The 27,566-nt window shown below is 34.4% G+C and overlaps 1 protein-coding gene across 16 annotated transcripts in view; it reads right to left on the bottom strand.

Moving 5' to 3' along the window:
- The window catches only part of RYR3 (ryanodine receptor 3), a 200,352-nt gene that overhangs the window by 113,343 nt on the left and 59,443 nt on the right, over positions 1 to 27,566 (bottom strand). For all 16 annotated transcript variants that reach the window (XM_033062284.2, XM_033062289.2, XM_033062285.2 and 13 more), the window contains exons 10-23: positions 25,300 to 25,374; positions 24,284 to 24,440; positions 18,243 to 18,416; positions 14,312 to 14,433; positions 12,941 to 13,109; positions 11,368 to 11,506; positions 9,697 to 9,792; positions 8,835 to 8,953; positions 6,295 to 6,428; positions 4,412 to 4,653; positions 3,152 to 3,344; positions 1,211 to 1,427; positions 907 to 1,011; positions 385 to 488 (exon numbers count right to left, since the gene is read on the bottom strand). In XM_033062284.2, coding sequence (XP_032918175.1) covers positions 385 to 488; positions 907 to 1,011; positions 1,211 to 1,427; positions 3,152 to 3,344; positions 4,412 to 4,653; positions 6,295 to 6,428; positions 8,835 to 8,953; positions 9,697 to 9,792; positions 11,368 to 11,506; positions 12,941 to 13,109; positions 14,312 to 14,433; positions 18,243 to 18,416; positions 24,284 to 24,440; positions 25,300 to 25,374 — 2,046 coding nt within the window. The remainder of the gene's footprint in view (positions 1 to 384; positions 489 to 906; positions 1,012 to 1,210; positions 1,428 to 3,151; positions 3,345 to 4,411; positions 4,654 to 6,294; positions 6,429 to 8,834; positions 8,954 to 9,696; positions 9,793 to 11,367; positions 11,507 to 12,940; positions 13,110 to 14,311; positions 14,434 to 18,242; positions 18,417 to 24,283; positions 24,441 to 25,299; positions 25,375 to 27,566) is intronic.

Genomic DNA, 27,566 nt, shown 5'->3' with positions numbered 1-27,566 from the left:
CATGCCTTGTATAAGTTATATTTAAGAAGAAATTATATTTAAAAAATGAAAGTAATACAAAATAATGGTATTTAAAAGCCTAAATATTTTAATTTATCAGAAATAATAAATAAGTCCTTCAAAGACTAAAAAGGCACAAATTTATGGCCTGAGATTTCTACCACTTAATTAAAACCAACAGGATTCGGTGTTCTTTTTTTCTTTGTCTCTCTATAGAGACAAAGTCTTTCTACATCAGTCTGATTGGGTTCCTGGGACTTCTAGTAAAGTTAGAGTAGTATCTTTGAAGGAGATATTTGAATGTTTTTTATATTGTATAACAATATTATGCACTTGAATTTTAAAAAAATTAAAACTTTATTTTCTTTTCTATTTATATCTCACTTGAGGGTTTCAGTTGACATTTGTAGATTATAATTCTTTTCTGTCTCAGGCAGTTTTGAGAATTCCACAAGACAAGGATGATGCCTTTTATTATCATCCCGTATCTGCAAAAGAGTAACAGAAAAGAGAAAGGATAGAATCAAAAATCACAGTAAAAACCCAGTAAATTCTTTGCAGCACTGAAGTCAGTATAATCAATACCATTTATCTTTCTTCAATGACAGCTACTCATAACTATATAAATCTCCTTTTCCCATGATTCATCTATAATGCACACTATTAATACTCCTCCATAACTAATGAAAAAAAAACCAAAAACCGAATTTGAGGAATTTTAATGTTTTAAAACGTCACCAAAAAAGTTAATACTACTGTCACCTTCCAGCTTACATGGTCACCTGTTGTTGGCAATGTACAGACCACCACTGCACACCCTGCTCAAATTCCAAGTCCAGGCTTGGGCTGGTAGGAGAGTTAACCTAACACAGGTAACTAGACCAAGATGGGTCATACAAAACATACCTTGCCATATGTCCAGCCTAGTTCGATTTTATTCATTCCCCACAGTTCATGGATGTTTTCAGCTAATTTGTCCCTGATCTTTTCAAGATGAAAAGGAAGAGCAACCTAAGAAAAGAGTGTAACAATTCCAGAAGTAAGAAGAGCTTACAGGTACCATACCTTGTATATCCAAGCTCATCTAGCTTAGATACAACATCACAAAAACAATTGAAGAACTGCTAAGAAAGAGGGAAGGTTTTATACTGTGAATTTAAATTTTGAACAGACATATGTTATGGATTCCATTATTGCAAACTTCACATACCTGACTGGTGTCTATTGGACAAGGGATAAAAGAAGCTTGCGAGAGAAATTGTGTAGTACCCAACAAATCCCTCACTCCTTCAAAATCCCTTTTATATTCTTTGACTGGTTCCAATTTCATCTTCTCTTTTGGAAGTAATGCTTCATAACAGGGAGCATAGCCAGCAGGAGGCAGAAATTTAAATTCTCCATGACGGCCACCCAACAAGAAACGAACTCTGCAATTTTCAATAAAGCAATTAGTCTTAAATAGTCAGCATATACTATCATTATGAATAAATAATGTAGAAGCCCAAGCATTTGTCTTACTACCATTTACAAAAATGCATGTGTGCTTCACAGTTTGGTAAACACCAAAGGTTGCCACGCATTCATACTAGCAGATACTGTCAGTAAAACCATCACCTACCCACTAGTTTTTGAAAATATTTTTGGCCAAAGTAAAACTGATTTTTCAATGTAGTAGCATATTTAAATACTTGTCATTTAAAATCAAATGGTTGGAAGTTGTGATTTTTTAAACGGATTTAAGGGATTTGGAAACACAAATCTAATTTTAATCGTTAAAATTAGTAGTTTGGTTACTCTAAAAATACTACTGGGACTATCGATACATCACTTGAAAGTTTGAAAGTTACTTCTCAGTGTTCACATGCAGGCAGTTTAACAGATGGGAGAAATAATTTTAAAAAAAAACCCACTAAAAGTATGATACATTAAGAAAGCAAACATTATACTAAATATTACAACATGAGTTCCAGAAGCACAACTAGGATTCCTTGTAAACCCCTAAATGTTCCTTTTCTCCTCAGATATAGATTTTTCGTATAAATTTAAGAGAATACCAGGAAAAACAACAAATACAAAAACTATCCAGCTGCATATTTTGGTCTTCAAGTAGGAACACTCTAGAGGTAAAAACCCACAGAAATGTCTTGTTTTTTCAAAAAAAGCCTGTTATGTCTAGGAATTAGCCCCTATATTTGTTGTGATGGGATGACAAGAAACCTACAGGAATATTAGAACAGATCAACATATTTTGTTTACATTTTTCAAAATAGGAGAAAACATTCTCCTTGATTCATGAACTCAGGATTCCCATGTAAAAATCTTTTCTCTGATAGCAATAGACACAGATGATGACATACATTTGCTGTTAACAGCAGCTACTATAAACTACAGAGGAAAAATGCTCTCATAAAATATAAAAGCAACATCAAACAAGAATGAAAAAAAATGATTACACTATTTTTGGCAGATTTTTTACAGTAAAAACTAATGAACATTTTCAAAAGCTTTATATTAACACAGCTACCTAGTACAGTCACTCCTGGGGAATAAAAGAAATTGATTTAGTAAACCTTTCCCAGCCCTCCTTTATTCTGTTTGATTCTACAGGAGATTTTCTGAATTCATTGAACATAGACAACAATTTAAATTAAATACAGTAAGTTCGAATCTCTGTATTTCAGCTATAGAAGAGGTAAGAAATGGGCAATGTTAGTAAAGTGATTGCAAAACAGGTTCTCATCAGTTCTGTTTCCCACTGTGAACACAGTATCAGTTTTCATGATGATTTAGGTTTTTTACTCCCTGCTGAGAAAGCCAGTGAGAGCCTTAATTAGTGCCAAATATGGTGCTGTGTTTCTAGCATGCTTTTTTCACTGATAATTGGAATGAAACAAAATTAATTTCCCCTAGGTCATCGAATACCCATAAAATAATACTGTCCAGACACCGTGATTTGGTCAAATAGTTTACAGGCTCGCATTTCATTTTTAAGTGAAATCATCACTGAACAAATCATTACTTCCCTGCCTTCCTCCCAGCTGCTATTTGGGCAGAACTGAAGCAACAAAGCAGAATAAATCATTCTAGAATTTGGACAATATTTTGTGTGGTAAGACAGAAATGAAAACAATTAAAATTAACTTGTACTTACTTTACACCTGCTGATAAGCTCACAACAGGGAAGAAAAACCCTTCTGTACTGAAGTTCTCAAACATTCCCTGTACAGGCTGTCCATTAATGCGGAATGAAATGCTGGGTACACCTAAATCCAAGCAGCAGCTAATCACATCATCAGATGCTAATAAATGCTGATTGACAGATGCTACAGCTCTGGGTACCCGACCTAGGATAAAAGTATTTAGGAATCAGAATATTTAAGCAGGTTTAATTTTTAAAAATTATTTATTCAGCCATTTCTAATGGAGTATGTTACGATGCCTCCTAGTCTTTCTTGAAAAAAGATAATTTCTGACACTGGATAATTTTTCAGTAGTGTTGAAATAAAATATTGAATTATGTGTGTCTGCACACACATATTTTATATAAAAACCCCAATGTTAGAACAATGTTAATATAATAGAAAACTAAACACTCTCAGATTATTAATTATCAAAATTAATGTCATAAAATTTACTTCAGTGTATTCATATACACTCTCATTAAAACACACCTTTCATTTGCATGGTCCCACTCCATTATTTTCAGAGTAATTAAAGAATAGATGTATATGGCATTTAAAGTCACTGAGTAATATGGGGAAACTAAGGATTTTTTCTACATGCTTTAAAAATTGTACTTTAAAACATATGCCACAAATTGAACAAGCTAAAATAGAACCATCATTTACTGAGCACACAAGAGAAATCTGGAAGAAAAAATAATGTGTTGGTTCATAATTAAAGACTCTACACACAAGGACTGAAAAACTGAAGTTGCCATTAGCATAGCAATTAATATTTTTTATTGACAAAACTTTTATCAAAATTTTAATTCAATTTTTCAGATCTTTCAACAGATTTGAAATTAACTGTCGTATTCCTTCAACTGTACATTCAAAGTAAAATAAAAATGCAAATGCTGATTTTCATAGAAGTAATTTATCTGAGACCAATACATCCATTGACTTTGGGCAGATAGAGTTAAGCTAGTATTGATCAGATCTGGAAAATGCCATTCTGTGATCAAAATCATGAAAACAGAAGCAATCTGCTAGAAAGCCTAATTGGTATAATTCAATATTGGCCAACATCTCAGTCAAGAAGTCTGATTTGAACTTCTAAATAACTTCGTGGTAATCTGGAGTTCTGAATGTAGCTCACTATAAGATAGCATGCTGTATATACTAATAAATGGAAGGTAAAGGTAGGTAGTTGTTAAATGTAAGAGTATGGTAGCTCACAATGTACTCACCAGACCACAGATGAAGGCCATCAAACCCAAAAGAGTAGAGGTCATCACCAACACCATTGCCTCCCCATCCTTCTCCACCTCCTGGATAGGGGGCATAACCTGAAGTAGAGGCCCATCCAACTCGTAAGTGGGTGGGTTCTGCCGTCAAGAATGGATCAACTTGATCAATTATTAACTCAAAGTACCACTTCTTGTATTGTGCAGAGCCCTCAGCAACACCCAAAAATATGTTTGGTCTTATGCTAAGAAAGAAAATGCAAGCCAGTTAGTGTAAACATAAAGTGTGACATAGGAATTATATTGCTGTATAATTGTCAAATTCACTTTACAATTATGATACAAGTGTAGATAACCACACTTTGCTATAATATTTTAAAAAGTGAACCATTTTGTATAAATTAATAAAGCTGCTGTAGAATCATCTTCTAAGATAGAGGTTCCATGCTTTGAAAAACAGTCAAAAGAGAAACGACAAGATCATTTCCTAAAATCGAAAAACCAGGAGTGAGGTTGCCAGGAAATCAAGTCCACCTTAAAACACACAAGTACAGTAAATTCACGAATACAAGCCGCACTGATTATAAGCCGCATCTCTGGGTCTTGGCAAATATTTTGGTTTTTGTCCATAGATAAGCCGCACCCGAATATAAGCCGCTTTGTCGTTCGCAGCGAGGACCCGCGTGCAATTACTAACAGAACCGCGGGAGGGCGGGGTTTACTGGCTGAGCTAAGGCTGTGCAGGCTCGGCCCGCTAGGGGCCGCTGACGGGGCCAGGTGGTCCAGCACGGTGCTGCAGCTCGGGGCCGGCCGCCGCTGCCACTGGGCTCGGTCACCCCGGGTCGGCACTGCTCTGCGGTGGCAGGCAGGGACGGAGCTTCCCCTGCTCCTACGGCAGCGGCGGCGGGCGGGGACGGAGCTTTCCCGCGCCCGTGGCGCCGGCGGCGGGCAGGGACGGAGTTTCCCCGCTCCTGCCGCGGCGGCGGCGGGTGGGGACAAAGCACCCCGTCGGCTCCCCGAGCCATGGCAATGGCTGCGTGGGGCTCCCGTCGGCTCCCCGGGCCACAGCAATGGCTGCGCGGGGCTCCCGTCGGCTCCCCGGGCCACAGCAATGGCGGCGCGCGCTTCCCCCCGCCCCCGGGCCACAGCAATGGCTTGCGTGGAGCTCCTGTCGGCTCCCCGAGCCGCAGCAATGGCGGCGCGGGCTTCCCCCCCCCCTCCCCGGGCCGCGGTAGGGGCGGCCCGGGTCCCCCCTCTCCTCCCCGGGCCGCGGCAATGGCGGCGCCGGGCCCCCCCCGTCTCTCCCCTGGGCTGTGGCAGAGGAGGGAAGAAGAGAGCTCTCCCGCCTCTCTCCCTGCCCCCCGTGCTGCCTGCAGGGAGCCAGGCTCCACCCGCGGTGCAACAGAGTAGCGATTTGTAACAATCGCAAAATGCCGACTTTGCAGCTGCTCGGCTCAGCACTCTGGCAGGCACTTCTGAGGTTGTATTAGCCGCTCCTGATTATTAGCCGCATTTCCGGTTTAGGAGCAAAATCTTAGTCAAATTGGTGCGGCTTGTATTCGTGAAATTACTGTACTTCAGAGTATGTTTGCATACTTTGTGCCCTGTTTTGACTCAGAAACAAGCAACTTTCATGTATCCATTTTGGAACAGTTCTGATTATGAATTAGCAACTTCTTTTTGATCCCAGGTTCCATACAAATGCCATATTGTCAGTAAAAATGGATTTTTTACAGAATACATAGTACATTATCACTTCCTAAGATGTGTTTCTCAATATTGAAAGCTTTGGGACATTTCTTAGGTTACAGTCTTTAATTCAGTTAATTATTGAAGATATGTAAATTCATTTTTTTCTAATATAACAGTAAAACATATCACTATACCTTGTCACATCATTAATCAAACGTGTTTGCAAAAGTAAGTCTCTTCTAGGCAGTAAGTTGTCACAGATCAAATTTTGATTGGCACGGACTGCAACTCCATTACAGACACAGAGAGAGCAAAGCACATCCAGAACCTTAAAAGAAAAATCAGAAGAAGTAAGATAAGGGCAGCTAGGAGCATACACTATTATTCAGTTGTCAGCATAATTTACATTCAGAATAGGTCTAAAGGAAGGGATATAATATACATTATGGTTTTCTATATACTTTTCATGTATTTTGGACCCCTGATAGAGGATATCAAACATTTGTAGAACATAAAATCAGAGCGCAGGGTTTGAGAATGCATCAAAAACCTTCCTTTAAGATTCCTCAGTCTCATTCTGATCAGAACAAAGTTAAAACAGCTATATGTCAATTCCTTAAGACTTTTAAATTATATCTCATTTAAAATTTGAATATAAAATGAAATTCCTTGATAAATTTTCTGCAGCCCAAAAAAACTTCCTATGCAAAATTAGTGGATAATTCTCAGTGGCAATGATCTGACTGCTTACAAGTCTCTTCTGGAAAGAATGTTTTCAATTTAAGAAATAATCCATTTATCCATAAAATGAGAAATGCTTTAAAAGTTCACTATAAAGCAAAACATAAGTTCAGAAAGATGTTATCCTAAAACCTCAAATTACTTTTTTTTGTTTTCACTTGTGTCTGAAAATTGAAAGATATTGATATCATTCTTCCAGAGTACTGGAGAAGGAGGTTTTGGAAGAGAGAGCACAACAACATAATGTTGCTTAATGCTGAGGAACAAATCTGCAGACTTCCACAAAAAAACAGAGAAGTGTTCAAGATCTACTTGACCTCTGACAAACAGCCTTTGAGCAATGAGCCCAAGGGTCTGAATTGTAACAAACCCACCTCCACAACCAAAGACACACCTTCACACCATTGATTATACTATTACTATAGTACAACTCCAGAAACAGTAGAATAAAAAATTCATTTTAGCTACTCCTGTTGTCTGACTAGTGAATTTCACACAAACCCACCATTAACAGCTTACACTGTTTAAACTAATATATTTTCTTAAATAGTTTTCTATGTTCCAGCCCATGCATTTTCCTTTCTACCACCTCTGCTAATGGGCAGAAACCATCTAGCAGAAGGATAAAGGTAATTATTTAAAGAACCAGCAGTATTCAGCTGTAAAGCATCTTAGTAGCATTAATGATTACCAGCAACTCTGACTTTACATGTAAGCTGTTTAAATAATCTCAGTGAATTTGCTGACTCTATTTCTGACAGAAGGCTTTTAAATTAAAAAGTCCTTCAACTCAATAATTTCCAGGACTATTTTCTCATTACCTTTCTTATTTCCTAAATCTCAACAGAATTTCTAATCTAGCAGGAGAACAAGATACACTGTTTGTGAAATAACAGATTAATTAATTTCTTCCCACTCTTCATTACTTGCTGAGATATAGTCAAAGACACTACAAATGAAAATTAACAAATCCATTACCCAGTATAATTATTCTTCTGGGTACATTTTCTGGTTTTGCTCTAAGTTCTCACTATCTACATTGAGATGTTTCAGACAAAAAGTTCTTCCTAGGTGACTGGCATAACACAGTAATCTTGCTAAGAGATAAAAATAGAAGGCTAAACATCCTACTGTAATTTAAACTTTTTTTCTTATACCTACTTGTATCGGTTCATGCTCTTTAATCATGCTTAAAAATTCTTTTCTCCTTTACTGTATCTGTAGTTGGCTAGGTTCTCTGTATTAGTGATTTACAAGAGAAGGTAATTTCATCTCACTAAAACTTTCTCTGTTCTTCCTCGAGGTTATCAGTCTTCCAAATAAAATTTTAATTGAGGAAGGAAACTCACATCAGAAAATCACACAAAAACCTATATCTTCGTCTGTGTTGTGATGTCATCCTGGTCGCAGCCAGAAACTCTGTTCACTTTCTTCTATCATAATAAATTGCATATTGATGTCTAAATTAATTTCATCCAGTATATCTTCTGGAAACTCAGGGTTTTTTTCTTTCTTCAGAACACCTGTGTTTTCAGATATTTGGATTATTTTTCTGATTTCTCAATTTATTTTTTTCTTTTCTGCTACTATTATTATTACTCAAGTTAGGAATGATTTTGTAGGATATAGTTCTCTATATCTGTGGATGCAAAGGTAGTCCACTACTTCTCCAGAGCCCTGAATCACAAAGCAAGCTACTCTGCCCACTTTCTTACAGTCACCAGAATACATCATTTTCTCATCAAATCCAATGTTCTGACTAATTACCAATATGTCTTAAATGTTTACTTCTCATAAAAACTTTTGGTATTTGAAAATTGCTGAAAAGCAATTATAGATTATACATTCATTTAATATCAAAAAAGAATTTTTGCAGCTGTACTTTAGGTTTATTTTATTCCTTTAAAGGTACTAGAACCATGTAGACATTTATCATCATTTTTCCCCCCACAAATTATTCTAAGATTAACATTACATCCTTAGTTTTCCATACCTTGTAATTGCGCCCATGTTTATCCAACAGTGAAATAATGGATTTGATGTGTTCCTCAGATATTAGATTTAAAGCTTCTGGGCTTTCAATTAAGATGCAGTGCAACACTTCCAAAATACCTATATGAAAACAGTGTTGTCATTAAATCATCTGCACCACTGAATATAACCTAAAAGCTCAGTTCATGAGTATCTTACAAGATGCTATGTTTTCTCTGGCCTAAAAGGAGAATGAAACCACTTCCAAGGACTAATTATATGAACATGGTACATTAAGAATAAATGCAAAATAAAAATGTTAATTTCTCTTTTCTTTGGAATGTAGCCACAGCTCTAAAACCACTTGAAAAATTTGCAAGTTCAGCTCCTTTTCAATGGAAGAGGTAAAAGTTTTAATAGGGGGCACTGTATTGTATATCAATATTTTGTTGAATACTCCACTGTAAAAAAAAAAAGCTACATCTATATGGGGTTTATATGCATGCCACAAATATGTGTTTTTTCATGGTACAACTCTCTTGATACCTTGACCCAATCCCTTAATTCATCAGAGTCACATTCAACTGCCTGGATGTAGTATTACCCATAACAAATATATTGAAGCAAAAAAAGTAAGATGAATGTCTCTTAAAAATACTTTACTTTTGTCAGTTAAAAAAACCCAAAAAAATCACAGATCAACCAACCAACAAAATAACAAACAAACAAAACCAAAAAAACCCAACCAAACAAAACAACCACCACCAAACCCCAAGAGTATATTTGTTTTCTAATATGTGTTGGCTTCAAGGAAAACTTTTCTGTCAATAATGTAAAAGAAACGTTGACTGATAGTTAATTTACATTGTAAAAGTGAGTCTCACCTGAGGAAGATTCTAATCTGTCCAATTTACTGATTAGCCAATCAAGGTTACAGGAAAATTGAGCACAGTTGTTTCTGTTGCCTCGAATGAGAGCAGCTGGGAAAAAACACAAGGTATAATTTTATAACAGGAGATTTCCATTTTAAATCAACCATGTTTTTCATATGTATTTTAACACAATTTTTAGAGTAACTCCATTAAACAATGGACAAGTCCATATATGTTACTGTACTAAAGAATTGAGATTTTCATTACTTTGAATATCAACTACTGACAATTTCTAAGGAGTACACAGTTTTTTAAGTTGAAGAGGGTCGACTGGATAAACAAAAATCTCAGCAAAACATGTGAGTTTTTTATGCTTTACTTTGTTGCTAAATTTAAATAGAAGTTATCCAGCACCCTTGCATGACAACAAGCAAGGTCATGATTATGGGGCTGAAACATTTCTTTTTTTATTTCTTCCTATCAAGTATGGGAAGATCATATGCAGAATTTTGAGGTCAAGTGCAGATTAGGAATATTGGTGTTTAGTTCCACTTTCTGATTACAATGTTGTAGAATGTATAGCTTTTAGTCTTTCAGTAGTGCAGACTGCTTGTTGAAAGTTCATCAACATTCAAGTCTTTCAAGCAATACTGTTGGCTTTCTTCCTTCTAGAAATCATAGATCATAGAAGGGAAAAGCAACAAAAACCCACCTTTTGTATAGAAGTGTCAATTATTTTTATTATGAAGCACAATAAATATCACATCAGAACAACTGTGTTCAAAATGTGTCTGCAGATGAAAATCAAGATAAAAATCTGAAAAAGTCCACATAGTACTAAAGAGAGTTTCTTTTTATCCTATTTTTCTTCAGACTCATAAGGCTGTAGTAAAAAGCAGTCAGTGGTAACTTTCTAGTTTCTAAGGCAATGACATTTCATCAGAAGCACCTGCATGTCTGTTCTGTGTGAATAACTTCATGCTTCAAAGCACATCCCCTGCTTTCTTATATTCTTGTGGACTCTTAGCTTCCTTATTTCATTATGGATCAGAACTACCTTCCTTTGTAATGAAAATAGAGTGTATCTAATCTCCATCAGAAGACAAGATTCTCCTAAATGCAGAATAATGCAAACTAGGTATCAAATAAGAAATGTTAAGAATACACACATACATACTTTTCCTGCTCTGTAAATTTGGTCATTCTACAACACAGAAGCAGTTTGTTCTTGAATAGCAGTGCTCTAGAAATCTGCCATTGATATTGAAAAAAATATTTATTTTTAGTTAATAAATAGTGACAAACACGGATCAAGCAGATCTGACTAATGCTTTAAGACTTCAGCTTGATATAAAAGGACTGTTTTCCAGTTTTTTCTAATTTTTAAAATAATAATTCACATCTGTTTGCAAATCACAGGTACATTTAAATTAAAAAAAAGGTTTTGACATGCTTCACAAATCTTTTTCCTGAGATCTAATTTTCTGATGTATAATCACTCAATAAACATTTTTCTCTGTAATAAATAGCAGTAACTATATGGAAGAAATTCTGTAATTTGCATAATAAACTGAACAATACTGAAAGAATGTATTCTTTGGTGGTGAAACAGCAAGTAGAACACCAAGCGTACATATTCTGGGTTGGTTTTTTTTTACATTAGTATGTTTTTGAAGAACTTACCTAACAATTTGTAAAGGAGATTCAAAATTTCTTTCCATGATGTACCACCATGTTCTTCTCTTGCAATTCCTGCAAAATGAGCTGCGCTGTTGTAGTCGTTCAAGCGATCAATGCAATTTAGAACTAGTGCCAGCATTCCCTAAATACGTATGACAGAGAGGAAAGTGGGCTGTACATGAAAAAGCATTGGCCATAGTTTTTTAAAATACTTTTTCCTATATAAATTGGAAGGTTGCATGATCTTCAATTAGGAAAATCCCAGGCAACAAACCAATTGTGCTTAATGTATTTTTCTGTATAAAAAGAATTAATTTTAGAGAATGATTCTGCATTCCTTACACAACCAGGTATTATGCAAAATAATGAATAAAAATCTGAAAACAAAGGCTTTTACAGTTTTTAAGGACATTCTTTTTTACATAAAATCTTCCTTGCATAAGGAAAAACAACCCTTTAAATTTAGATCTACAGGAATTTTAATTGATTTTAAAAGGTGGAAATTTTATTATCCAATAAATTATCTGTAAACCAAAGAATTTTAAATGCTGCAAGATATTTGTAACTTCACTTTGCACTCTCAAATGGCATTGAAAACCTACAAGGAATTCAAACATTTAAAAGTATCATAAAATATGTTTAGTATTTCCACAAAAATGTAGTTATTCCATTTTCAGAGAGGAGCATTTCAACAATTACGTAATACATATCCTTCTCTGAAACAGGTTCTAGATTTTCCAGAGGTAAAAAGTTACAGGCAGATTCACAGGGCAGAAGAGACATCAGGAATATATTGGATGAAGGGTTTATTATTCATTTGGAAAATCCAGGCGGTATAATTCACAGAGAGAAAAAGAAAATGCTTGTAAAATAAGATCCATTTAAAGATGATCAGAGGTATTATAATCTAATTTTATTACAGAGGGTGTGGCTTGTGACAAGTTTTATATATATATATATATATATATATATATATATATATATATATATATATGTACACAGTAATTTCACGCCCATAAGGCGCACCGGACTATAAGGCGCACCCCCAGGGGTCGGCAAAATTCGCAACTTTGTAGATCAGATAAGGTGCACCGGACTATAAGGCGCACCTTTTTTTTGCAGTGAGGCTCCGCCCCCAGCTCCCCTCGTGCGGTTGCTGGCCGAAGCCCTGCCTCAACCTGGCAGTCATGGGCCCCTGGGGTCGCCTCCACCCAGCAGGGGCGGTGCCGCAGGCCCCCGGACCCGCCTCCACCCAGCTGCCACGGCACTGCCGGCTCCCCCCACGGCTCACACTTCCGAGGTGGCAAATGTCGCAACTTTGTACATCATATAAGGCGCACCAGACTATAAGGTGCACTTCCGGGTTCGGGGGAAAATTTTAGTCAAAAGGGTGCACCTTATAGTTGTGAAATTACTGTATGTATATATATTTATATTTCAGCTAGGAACATTACATTATAGATCATATGCATATATCTAGATGATAATATCTACCTATAATATAATAATATATATATAGATTTTTCTCAAAGTTTGTGAGACCATACACTTAAGGCAAAAATCCCTTTCTCTATACCTCTTCTTTGAATAGATTTTGTCTGTTTTTGAGTGAGCGAAGTTTGTTTTGCTTATCTTCGTGTTGCAGGTCTTCCTCGGGAAGCTGGAAATAAGTGATCAGGTCTTGCAGAGTCTGAGCCATCTCCTCAACAGGCAGGGCAGTGGGTGATAGTGCTCTGTTGTTTCCACTATGGAAAACAACAAGACTGGCAGCATTAATCTTTTCCCCCCTGTAATTTACAGTATTATGTAGCAACCTATTCTCTTATAGTATCTAAATGAAGTCTCGTTACTGATGTGTGAATATAAGCAACGGATGATCCTTACTGAACATCATTCATCTATTATTTGGGTGTCCACCACTCAGAGCTTCCTGAACTGGAATCATATTTCCCTTTCTGATATAAACAGAGAGAATGTTTAAAAAAAAATTAGAAGAAGAAACAATGTAATTCAGCAAAAAGAAAAAAAGAGATGAAAGTTCATTTTCTACGGTAATTGTTTAGACACTTTAAATCTCATTTAAGTTATAGGTGTAGTGTGCAGTAACATTAGCAGTTACTGAAGTTGTACACCCACAGTCCTCTGGAAAAAGAGCACAAAAGTAGCAGGTAATTGTAACAATGAATTAGATTTTCTGTATTTATTCCATATAGTAAGTAAAGAAGGATGGGATTTTAAAATATAAAGCATTTAAAGGTATCTATATTGTCAGTGAAATAATGTCTTTTTCTGTTCAAGTATTTTCTTAATCTTGTATGATAACCCAGTTTTCCACAGTTTGACTACTATAAAAAGTATCATCTAGCAGGCACCAGGCTGCTGGCAAAGGTAGTTCTGTTCTATGTCCTCAGCCCAAGAAATACAAAGGAGTGGTGCAGGTTCTTGGGATACTGAAATAATAATGTTTTAAACACAGGCTCATATGGTGGGCAAGTAATTAATCTCAAACTTCTTTATTTTTTCATAAAATATTACATCAAGTGTTCAAGGGTGAACACTTCATCATCATAATTAAAACTTCTGCCAAGAACTACAAAAAGTAGTTTCTTCAGTGCAAAATGCATTCATATAGATTTAATTACACAAAATTCTAGGTACCTTTGAATATTCACTAACAGAGTTAGACTAAGATCAGTTTTCATGTTTTCTTTGACCTGAATTATGATCCAGCTTGCTTTTGGCTTCAAGGTATTAGATTCTACGTAAATAATCTCACATAAACTGTTCTATCTATTTAATGGCATTACTAATCAAAATTGCAAATTTAAATCAGTAAAAAGATATTTCTAGTAGCTTCTTAATTCAAATGCTTGAAAGCAGGACCTGAGTATTCTCTTAGAGAAATTATTTTAATTTTTGAATACTTTGAAAACATTGTAACAACTACCTTATAAAGTGGCTGAATAAGCTTGTAGTATTGCGAATTATTCGAGCAGCCTGGGATTCCTCACGCTGGCATCTTTGTAATGTGAGACCATCATCCATATGACCTTCTTGGTGTAATATAACCTATTGGGAGTCAGTAATTATCACAACAGTTACTTGAAAAACCTTTTTGCTTTTAAATATTTTTTTCACACATTTCAATACTGCACTGAAAAACATAATTTGCATATATACAGATTCATTAATCACTTTATCTAAACACCCATTAAAAAAATACAAGTTTTTCAGTCTCACATAAGTTATTCAGAGAAGACAATGTAATGCAATTTTATTCTTCCAGAATTCATTAAAAAAGCTCTCTTAAAAACATTTTCAAATTGTAACAAAAAGTGTCATTTTTCTGTATTCTATTTCTCAGGGAAAGAGGAACTTCACTTTCTTAAGCATCATTTAGGAAAGGATTTATGCTTTAAGTCTATTGACAAGAAAAATCAAGCTGAAGTGGCAAATTTTACAGCGCTGCTAAACTTCTGATTCATTCAACTATTTCTACACAATATGCTGTATTCTTATCCAAACCAGATATGAACATCATACGAACTTCAAAGCAATAACAGAGATCCTTTTATGAGATTTTAATATTTGAATTTGAAAAAACACACAAATAAACAGAAAGCTAGCATAATTTTTAGATGTGACAAAAACAAGTCTTGGTCATTTTGAGTCATTAAAGTCCTACAGCAATTTTGTAAGAAGTAGATGTGAGTTATGCAGCTTCTTTGTCCAAGAGGCAATCTACTGAATTCTCCACCAAAAAATTGCATGTTTTTAGCTTTGAGTTAATAAAAATTTGCAGCCCACCTTTCAGTCAGTGGAGTAATTCTGAGATAAACAAGTAATGTTATGCAAGTGGTTGCTGCCACGAATGGGAAAGTTATTTACCAACAGCTTTTGTACATACTACAGCACACTGATGTATCAAAGCACTGGGAAGTGATATTTTCTATGCTTGGCAGAATCTACACTACACATGTGCTCTGTTCCTTCAAACATGCTGAGGAAGAACTTTTAAAAGAGACAAATATCACCTGCTGAGTTTATGTGGACAGCAGAATCCATGGAAATACGGATGGCGAAGACTGGGATGATATTTTTGAATTATTACATTAATAATATTTTCTTAAATGAGACTAGTTTAAAATTTTGTCATATTTCCTCTTTTTGTTTTTCAGATACTTCTTTATATAGAATCACCCTGTGGGTGACTTTACTAGCTTAACTATCACTGTTTCCATGGAGAAGGTCTTGAGGTCTCTAAACTGAAGAGTAAGTGTAGATCTGTTCTTCCCATCACAAAACTAAGAAAACGTTTGACAATCATATAATGTTTCCTCAGGCCATTGTATGTAGCTCCAGATTTTGGAGATACAGGAATGAGAACATTTGACAGATAGGGTATTAAAGTTCTCATGCTTTGCAAAATAATTGCATCTTCATTATTGTAGAGCAGATATGCACTCTTTTCCCTAAGTATGCAGTGTGGATGAGGGAAAAGTCATTTAGAAGGACCTAATCTTTCCTATTTCTCTGAGAAAAATAAAACAAAAGAAAACAAAACACAAAAAAAACCCCAACCTAAAAACCACCAAAAAAACCCCAGAAAAGCAGCCAACAACCCATACCTCAAATCATTCAGAAACATCACAATGACAGGAAAGTGCTATTTAGAATTCCAGTAAGAACATCACAGGCAGAAGCATCCAGCACTGGCTACATCAATTCCTCAGATAAAACGCTTCTGTGCATATAAAAAGGGGCATTTGGCACTGCCTTGCTTATTGAAGTACAGCAAGGCACTGACCAACACTCCAGAGGAATCCAAATCATGCAGCATATGTCTTTCTACTCCCTGAGCTCTAGCATTTTGGAGCTCTGCAGGAGTTCATTGCTTGCACAAAAGCAAGCTCTCAAACTAAAAAGATAGACATCCATCACTTACTGGATGGTGGAGGGAAGTTGACAAGAATATTGATGTAATCATTATTACCTGGCAAATATTGAATCCTTGGCTACCACAATCTCAGAGAGAGAGAGAGAGACAGCAAATAAAAATTCTGGCAGAAATCATGCTACAAAAGCCTCATAAGTGATGTCAGATTTTCTTTCATATTTGTTAGTATAATAATTAGATACATGAAACTACATCAAAGCCAAAACCCAGAATTTTTTACTTGGAATTTTAACAGAACTAATCTCATAGGTGTTTTCTCCTCTCTATAGCTTTCCAGAAGCTGACAGTGATAATAGCTAGGTTATGTGAGAAAAGCATCCTTTGCCTCTTGCAAGGTGTTTCTCAATCTTCCTAGGGCTAATGGATCATGTTACAAAAACTGCAGGCCAGCTTCAGAAGGAACACAGTGAGAGAAAGAAAAAAGTCACTGACACAACGATGGCAGAGGATGAATACTAAGCAATGACTTCAGTTCCAATGTAGAAAAAATAATTTTATATGAAATTTAAGTGGATGTATATCTCAAATTGCTTACAAGATTATAGCCTAGTATCATATATTGCAGGGTACGAAAAACTATTTCTTGCCTCCACAGGAATATCAACTGCATGACACTAGAAGGTTTGGATTTTCTTCTGTTTGAAGGCACTTAACAAGACAGAATTCTCCAGGTGAGAGCGCAACAAAAGATTTGAAGCCTTTGAACATGAAGGAAACAGTTTCAAAGGAGAATAAAAGTGACAGGCAATTATGGAGGTTCTTTTAGTCCCTTGCTGCTGAGCGGAAAAGTGGAAAACAAAATACTAAATGCCTCAGGAATCTATTGTAAAATTCTTCATTGAATACAGAGGAAGAATCCACACACTACCTTTTCAAGAAGTAAAACTGGACCTTCTGAGGTCCAGGACATAGTCAGTTGTGGCATGGGAAAGGAAAAAGCCATGATTATGTGGTTTAATTTTTTATGAAGAAAAGACTGAATGACTGGCATTTAAAGAATTTCTCTGATCTGCCAGGTTGCTGAGAAGTGGAGGGGTTGAGCACTCACTGCCCACTGATGATGACCATGTGTGCTGTGTATGAATAAATGTGACTGTGCCTAGGGAGTGTGATGGCAACCTCATTGCTCTGTACTGCAGTGCTTGTGGATGGGTATTCTCTTATGAATGTACATGAGTACAAGTAACTAAAGAATAATTACAGTCTCTTCTCGGTAATAAACTTTTATTTTTTATTTTTCACCTTCTAGTGATGGGTTCAAGTTGTAAAAATCTACAAATAGAAAATAAAGGATTCCTTTGGTAATGATGAAGTTATGTGAAGCTAGTACTAAACACCTTAACACTGGATGAAATATGCAAATAAAATTTGAAGCTGTAACAGCTTATATGCCACTAATTAAGAATATAGTCATACCCTAAAATCAAAAGACTGAAAGAAAGACCTTCTTCATGTTGAATCATAATTACATCTAACATATTGGGAGGAAATTATTCTCTAATACCTCTTAAGAAACTTGATTATTTTCTAAGGCCATTTCTTAAGTGACAAATTCAATTGCCATTTCACATAATATACTTAATTTAAAAAATCTTAAAACACTAGTGAATGTTAGATGACTCATTCATTTGCACCAGTTACAACAGTTGAATTTAGATTTTAAATAAATATCTAAATCAGGAATTTCTGCCTTTTACTGGTGTAAAAATAAAAATTGAGCACAAACTAATAATCTCTTCTGAGAATAAAAGTAGTAAATACATTTCTTAATGACAAAGCTTTTCTTCAGTTACGTGGTTATATTAATATCCATAATTGTTTTAATTTTCAGAGTGAAATACTCACATTTTCAAAATAAAAACATAAAACAATTAAACCTACAAATTGATTTCACAAGTAATTCAAAAACCCAAAACATTACCTTTCTTTTCAAGGGACCTAAACGTGCTGATTTAGCATCCTGTGCTTTGTAGGTCAACCATAAGGAGGTGGCCACATGTTGGACAAAACAGACTGAATCTCCATACTTGATTTCTGGGACACCCATTCCATCAATATCACGCTTGAGACTGGATTCCTGCTTTTCTTTCAGCTCCTAAGGAGATAAAATAAATTGGTGTTTAATCTCTGTATTGGGATAAGATAGAGCATTGAATTCTACATGAATACATATTACAGTGCTGAACAATATTTATGCTACTTATGCTGTTAAGGTGCAGCTCAATTTCAATTCACATAACTTCAGCTTCTGTACAATTAATCTTTCAGATTGTGATTAAAAATAGTTTCAAATCTGAAGCATCATTTTCACTTAAGCAAGAAAAATCAAGTTAAATCCAAAAAGTGGATTAATAAAAAAAAATCTTCAGATGTTTTTCTTAACCTATTCAGTAATAGAGTTGCTAATGTATAAAAAGTTTCAGTTTAACAGTCTGTAGAACTCTATGTAGCCAAAATTTCTGAATTTTAGCTTAGACATGAAAAAAAACCCAACCTGTTTTGCAATGTAGTAAAAATAATTTTATGTGGAATAATTTTTGTTTATAATTTGGATATACAGGTACACACTTTGTTTAGAATTAAGCCTCTGTATTGAAAAACCATGAAAAAATAAAATACTAAGTATTTTAGAAGTACAATTTGGCTTTTATGTTTGTTTTACTTTTGCATTTCTCAATTTTGCAATTTATTTATATAAATTAAATAAATGAATTAATAAATAAATGAATAGAGTTTTTATTTATCCACTTTGTAAGATTTGGATTCTTTCAAACCTCTTTTAAAGACATTGCTCAATGCTTGGCTGCAGCATTCAATTTTTAAACCAAATTTTTTCTTAATCCCATTATTCTTAATTTACAATTTGGGAATTTTAAGGCTTCACCACTTTGGAAAAAAGTAGATGTCCTTTAAAAATTAATTCAGGAATAAGAATAGAATTATACTGCAAACTTTGCAATAGCAAGTTATGGGTACATGTGATTGCTCTGGTTTTACATGTGTAATTAGTTTTTTTAATTTCATCTCAGGGTTATATAATGTTCATTATATAATGTTCAACATCTTTGGAGAAAACAGGAATTGCATTATATCTATGCTAAGCTGCTTTTATTTATATGTATATTTCAACAATCATTTCAGTTGAAACAGGAAACATTATAACACCAAGATGAAGTTGAATGAAATTACAAGACGTTCCTTGGAGATACCATTTCAATGTCAAGACTAGGGGGAAAACATGTCACATTATATTTGCATGAGCTGTCCTGTAACATATAGAAAAACATGAACTATTTCAATACACATTGGCAGTGAGGACATTGAGTAAAAAATACAATAAAATAGAACTAATTCACTAACTGTCAGTAATTAATTATTTGTCTTTACATAGTAAACTGAAGAATAATACATTTTCTTCAAATATTGTGTCTGCATCAACAATCAAGCATCAATGAAAACTTCAGAGAAAAAAATCATAATGTGGTAAGAAGCAATCTAATCAAGTTTTTTGAAAAAACTGAGTGATACTGATCCCTTTTGACAACACTAAACGTAGTGAAAAAACCCATTTTTTTTCATTTCTGAAATACATTCTCAGAATTATTTCAGGGGCCTGAAGGCTGTTTTCACTTTGAGAAATACAGCACAAATTCCTCCTCATAGTGCGCTAGGCACTCTGTCCAGCTTCTCTAGGATTGCAGCCAAGTAATTTGATCGCAGTGTGCAAAGACACAGTGTATTTTATAAGCTGAAAAGTCTAGTCAGACAAAGATTACTGGGGGAGAAGGGAAATAAACCCTTTTCTTATCTAGATATTTGTACATATCTTAACAGTAAAATATCCAAACATTTTGACTTTTAAAACTCCCTCCTCACAATCTAGTCTCAGTTTAACTCCCTCAGGCAGTGAATTAAATCAAAGAAAAAAGTTCACATCATGGGCCTGGAAGCTGGCAAAGGAAAAATAATAGCAACAACAACAACAAAAAATACCCAAACCAAACAAACAAATGATGGAATGGACAAAGGAATTTGAGGGCAAAGCTGTCATGATGATATTTTCAAAAGATGTTTAATATACTAGAGGAAGGGCAAGAATTAGAAAGTGAGAAAGAATCATAGATTCCTACATGATATAAGGAATATGAAGAATGGCACTGTGAACAGAAGAAATAAACTCAACTTTTTTTACAAAGATTTTACAATAGTAAAGAAATAGTAGGGGAAACATTTTTGCCAGCTTAAGGGCTTGTTTAGACCCAAGAATGGCAAAGAAACCTGTCTGCTGAACTCTTACTAAACCTAGCTTTCATGTGCTGATTAAAATTTTATCATTTGATATTGCACTGTTATTGTGTTAAAAGTACTACCACAGATACTCCAACAAAAGAAAAAGATGAAAGGTCTCCAGATATAAGAGCTTGCCACTGGTATTGGTGTACACTGTATACTTTGCTTTATACATTTGTACATCCCAGTTGACAAGGAAAAAGCAGTTACTTTCATTTCACCTCCTATTTTCTCTTCCCATAAAAAAATAAGTAGAAAAAATAGTTTAATACTGCATCTGAAATTCAGTGCTTACTGGGAAATTACAATTATAAAATATTAGCTTAAATGTTAGTATTTGAACTTTTAGAGATAAATGGAGGTAAAGGCCTTTGCAATACCTATGTTCTTATTATAAAACCAAATTGAACTTTATAATTACTACCATACTATTACGACATCCTAATGCCATGTTGAGTCCCTAAGACAGCTACATGTTGGCAGTAATATCAATATGATATCAAATCCTTCTGTATGAGTCATCTGTGACTTTTCAATGTGTCAGAATGTTACTTACCAAGACTATACCAATAACTTTTTCATTTTTTTGTACATACCACCATAAAAATAAATTATGAAATCACAAATAGTAATGCTGGGTTATGCAAATTAAAATAAACAATTATTTTAAAATATCCTCCTGTTTCCACTGTGTTTAGTCCCAAGGAAATTTGTAAGCAGACCCAAGATTCTCCTTAGCAGTGTATACTGAGCCAAGTACTCTGCTGGAATGAGAACATCCTATTTCAAAACAGGATTCCATCTGGTGTAGAGAAACTGCTGTCTCTGTTGTCACAAGGCATTACAGATCTGTTGCCTTAAAATATGAAGGTTGACATTTTAAAAATTTGTCCAAAGTAAGCTCTGTATTAAAACCAATAAAAGATGCAATTTGGAGAGGGAGCTGGTCCATCAGTTCCTGATGCTTGTAAGATTAGTTTGCAGCAATTAGGAAGCAAAACAGGCATTTATTTCATACACTATTTTCATTGAAATCAGCACCATAATGTTCTTTAGCACATATCTTAACTTTTTAAAAAGTTCCCTTCTGTTCTTAATTATGTAAAAATATGTTAAATAAAACTCTAATTTTAATTTTATAATTTAAAATTAGTGTTTCAATTTCCAATGCTATCCATCAAAACGAAAAAAAAGTGAAAGTAAATACACTGTGAATGCAATCACAGGTTTTCACAAACAAGGAATACACAAGTTTGCTGAAGTGGAATATAACAATATTGAAGAAGAAGGTGCTTTTTCAGCCAGAGGGTCTCTATAACAACTGCTGGAAAATAAGACTTTATTTAAGTAATGTGTTACATGCTCCAGGGTATGGATTGAGGATTTGCACATCCACATAGCTCTGCTATCTGGCAAAGATAATACATTTTTTTTATAAAACTCTTTTGTTGTCTTCCAAACTGGAAAGAATACCACAACGAAGAAATGTTTCATTTCCTTTTGGATACTCAGCAGCAGTGCTTATTTGTAACTTGGTCTGAACTGGTGCTGACCCTACCTCGAGCAAAGGGTTGGACTAGATGGTTCCCCAGGGTCCTTCTCAATCAGAATTATTCTATTAGTCTAAGGAGCAGACATGTATCCAGCACCATATTTTTAAGAATCTGTTCACAGCTGGATGTGAAGATATTAGACAGATCTCTTGAAATTTCATTGAATTTATGCCATGTTAAGGTACATGCAAATGAAAAGGTTTCTTCATTGAGAAAATAAACCAATAAAATATTTACAAATACATATATGCAGAAATTTAAATTAAAACACCTGCATATATCTAATCTAGTCTGTCTATTACATCTATGGCCCTTTCCACCCCTCCTTCAATCTGTGTGCAAGAAGACTTGGCTTTAAGAGCCCTTTTCTTCTTACACTCTAGGGCTTTATTCCCTTCCCAAACATCACCTTTCTTTCTTCAGGAAAAGTTATCATTGCTTATTCCCTCACCTTTGGAAACACTAATGTCTCCACCCATGGGACAGTGCAGCTCTTACATGCCCAGAAAATAAATAGCAATTTTTCTTGGCACTAAATCCATAATCTATCATGCTGTAAAAACATTCTTTTCTGTATAGGACAGCACAAATGGGACAGTTGATGAGACACTGAGTTTGGATTTAATATGAAAATGTACATTAACAACCATAACATGTATAAATACAGTAGGCATGAATGACTTCTGCATAATTAATTACTACTGTACTTCAGCTTAGTCTGCACTAAATTTCACTAGACCGCCTTTGAGGAATACCTCAACAAAAAGAGTAAGAAAATAGAGCATGCTTACTCAAGGTAACAGAAATTGTTTTATTAATGCCCATAAACATAGTCACTAAACTGACATACTCAAAATGTATACATTTATGTGCATAGATTAAAATACTGACAAACAGCAGGACAGCTGGTGTCCAATTAGGCAGTGACTACATCAGAGGAATTTTAATTCAATGTTTAACTAGTAGCTGGGGCACTCCTGGGATATCCAGTGATTTGCCAATAATGGGAAAAAATTACAGCAGTACTAAATGCCCCCACACAAAATCATATGTGCAATTTATAGTGCATAGACTTTACACTGAACAAAAACATGGGAAACTATGTGGTAAATCTTACCAATCTAAGAAAATTTCCTGATAGTTTTTTAATTATTTTGATTTAATAAAAATTCATGAAATATCATATGCAGTCACACTAATAAACATCATTATTTTAAACATGCTAAAAAGAAGTATTTGATTTATTATACTAACAACAGTCTATCATTTGTGATGACTTACTGTTAGATTTTATCTAGTGTATAACTAATTTTAAAGATTCTTTTTCAGTTTGGGGTTTCTTTTTTCTTAATGATCATATAGCATTCAGAATTATGTGGAATACTTAGCTTTTTGTCATCAATAAAAAATCCCATTGTAACAGCTATGGTAACTATTTTTAAGTAAAATCATTAAAGAATGCAAGAACTATTAATCATCATTGATTATAAAACATTTCACTTCCTGGGGAAAAAAAAAAGTTATTAATTTTGCCTACTTCCATAATCATTCTTCATTGTCTCTCCCTTGTAATGTTTTTCCCAGCTGGAAACAATGAAAAAGCTAATAACATGCAATTAGCAGCTCACTAAAGAGCAGAATTTGAAAACATATGGTTTAGAAATCAGTTTCTACATTTGCCTTACATTTAGGAAAAATTTGATTGAGTTCAGTTCCTATCAGCACACTGCATAAAGAATAGCAGATGAACTGAATTCAATTGAATTCAAATACAGATGGAACATGTAACACTTTAATGAGATTCTGTCCTACTAAAATAAGTCTATAAGTATTAAAGTATTCATATTGAACCACCACATCTTGCACTCTATTTGGTTTTAATCTTGTTTTTTAAAACTTGCAACAGTTTAGTCTATTCTAAAGTTTATTAATTGCCCTTATTTTTCCTCTATGAAACCTTTGTTGCTCTTGACACAGGTTGTTTATGTTTGAATTTAAACGCAGAGTCCCTAGCATTAGCTTCAATTTAGAAATTACAATTTATACAGTTACTGAAACCATTCAGATTTAGTATTTGAGTGCTCCACATTCAGAACAAATTAACACTATCATTATTTACCTTCGATGCTCTGAAACAAAAGGCTGTAGATGCTGTGTCTGACTTTTCTCTGTCTAATATTACTACTCCTTCATCCTCATTCAGAGCCAAGTACTTTCCTGTTGTAATATGTCGAAGTCGAAAAGGCTGCCCCCATCTGATGTTACTTCCACTCCAGCTAAACATAAGAGACATCAAAAATAGTTTAAGTAAATAAAACTAGAATTTTTTCTTTAGGTTTTAAAGGTTGCTCATAAAAAAGAATATGCTATATATATATATATATATATGTTCCTTTTTTGGTTCTGATCTAAATACTTGCATTAAATCAGATGCAAAACTGTTAATTCATTTGCAAAGGGAACCCTGGAAAGGAGCATGGCTTCCATCCTCTTGTTCTCTCTGTCTTATCAGGGTGTTACATATGGTGTCCATAAAAAAATCCTATATGTGCAAATTAACTACTGTATTTTAGCTGAGTGACTAAACAAACAAATTAAAACCTAAGTGGGGACTGAACATTCCCAGAACTATCCTACATCTGTGTTAGTTATGAGGGTATTTCACAATCACAAACACACCAAGGGTAAAACAAACATACAGTTCAGATGGCCATCAATATATAACATACTCTTATGATATATATTGAAATTTCACTTGCAGAGAAATAACAGACAGATAATCACAGAGGAAGGATATAATCTTTAAAAAAAACAAAACAAAACAAAACAAGAAACACACAGAAGGGATGCTATTTCTCTTATTTCCACTCATGCTTATGAAACTCCAAGTAAAACTAGAAATGTATTTTATTTTTGGAAAGAAGCAATTCTTTCTCTCATAGGCAATGCTGCTTTTGATATGGGAGACAGAAAAAAATCTATCCCAGTACATTGCTTTTTATTATTGACAAAGAGCCTACTAACACATATCATAAAGTGTGGCAAATATATATTCTGCCTTAAGGGTCTGAAACAATAAAATTCCTATTAATATAACAAATTTGCAATCCAAAAAATTTTAAAAAATGTCAGTACCTTATTCGAAGGGGTTCTACTCTCCACAGTGACCTTGCTCGTATGCCAGCTCCTCCAGTTTCATAAAATACTTTCCTAGAGGAAAGATTCAGAAGACCATCTTCTTGTGCTTATTTGTGCTTACATAGTATTTGTAACTTACTTGTATGTAACTTACTTCCCTGGAAACTGTACATGACTCACTACTTTTCTCTCAGTAAACTAATGTCATTGAATGGACAGAAGATTCCTACTCATCAGTGAGACTATGATAAGCAATCCAAATGTCCCAGGTAAATTAGATTATTTCCATTAATACAGTCTCTCTCAGGAGCTGATAAAATGCTTAACCTTGAAAGCAGCTGGAAAATTTTTCCTGTCATTTAATCAACCATAAAAATATGTAATTGCTACAGTTCCCAGGATATTAATCTACATTACCAATGGTATTAAATATATAACGTATTTTAAAATAAAGATATACATTTTCAGATGAAAACAACAAGAATACGATATCAGAGACTTAATTCCTAAAATTATTTCTATGATTCTTATTAATGAGCAAAAAATTGTCATGATAACAAAATGTCTGTATTATAATCTTCACAAAACAGATAACGCATTCAGAGAAATAAAAAATAGGAAGGGAAATGATTAAGCCTTTACTATAATTTGGTTCTCTTGAACTATTGACAGAGGGTTATTAATGTGTTCTAGTGCAGAAACCAATATCCTACTTAATAATCAAATGCAAACAAAGAAAACTATGGTGGATTAACCCTGTTCATAGCAAGTTTTCAATGTTTTAATAATAATTCATATCTTGTCATCTAATCACCAGACTTTGTATAAACGTTCTCATTTATAATGAGTATAGGAAACATAATGGGTTATAGGAAAGGTCTGAATGCCTACCAAAAGATGAAAAACGTTCTTACATATTATTCCTCTGAGAAGAACAAATCCACCCTAACATGCTCAGAAGCTGTACCTTCTATTGTGCTTAAGTGTCTGAAAAAATGTGCAGCAAGGAAATTTAAAATCTGCCTTCCTACTCTGGCCAATTTGACTGAATACAGCAAATGCATGCATAAAGATGTCACAATCTAGCTGTTATATAGCTGAATTAAAGTATTAATTAATTAATTAAAGTAAATTAAAGTATTTGAAGCATTTTGAAATGCAGAATTTTAACTGATTTTCCAAATGATCAAATTCTTTTTCCATTTTTGACAGGTAGCAGGTAGAAAAAGCTCTTTAGTATTGTTACTATGCAACAATGGGACAGAAAATCAACTTTTAAAATAGAAGTTTTGTTTTTTGTATGTGAGCAAGTATTTCTACACCTTTTCTTCAACTGAGAACACTTATGGGTCTCTTTCTTGAGCAACACCAATAAAATCCTGGAAGAATCATGAAACATGCTGGAGCATGGCTAATCATTTGCACCCAGCAGCTTTATAAAATGATGAACTTGTATTTACACCACTACTTTTTTTAGGAGTCACATTTAAGGGCATACATGTGATATAAAATATTTTGAAATGTTAGTTCACTAGAAGAGTAAGAATAAATAGTCCTCATAGTAAAGGTAGTAACATTGCCTACACATCTTATCTTGCACGAAAATATGTTGGTACTACAGAATAAAAATAAACCAAAAAATCCCTATCTTTCAACTCATCTTCGTTTCCAGACTCTATGAATTTGATCTTTCAAGGTCATTTCCAACCTGGGCTGCTACATGATTCTCTGAATATACTGAATGCACAGTAAGTATCTGGAGCTCTCCATTTTCATTCTAATGTCTCTGGTCTGCTGACCTTACTGATTTTACTTTTGGCAGACTCTAAATCCCAGCTAAGCTCAAAACCAAGTATTCATTTCCACTCTCTCTGACCTCCTTCATTTCTCCTTGGCACAACTCAACCATTCTATCTCTAAAGGGCTATTACAGGTGTAGTTCAGTTTCATAGGTATATGTATCACCTGATACAGTCATAGTCTCTATTCACCTCTTATACTTCTAATTTCTATAGTTTAAAACATTTCAGATATTTTTTCCAGCTTTTTCTATATGCAACACTGGACTAGAATTAGTGACCTGCTCTTTCAGTAACAAAGCTGCATGTAGTAAAGAATTGCTGCTTTTCCTCAACAGCATCCACATAACATTTTTTTTCATCTACTTGATTCCATTGGTCCATCTTTTGATTTTTCTTGCCAAGTTAGCCTTTTTGATGTTTAATACATTCACCCCAAGTATTTCCATTTGCCCTGTAAAAAAT

Source organism: Catharus ustulatus, chromosome 6 (genome assembly GCF_009819885.2).
Source record: "Catharus ustulatus isolate bCatUst1 chromosome 6, bCatUst1.pri.v2, whole genome shotgun sequence".
In the NCBI taxonomy this organism is placed as follows: domain Eukaryota; kingdom Metazoa; phylum Chordata; class Aves; order Passeriformes; family Turdidae; genus Catharus; species Catharus ustulatus.
This window is presented reverse-complemented; position numbering and strand designations above follow the sequence as displayed.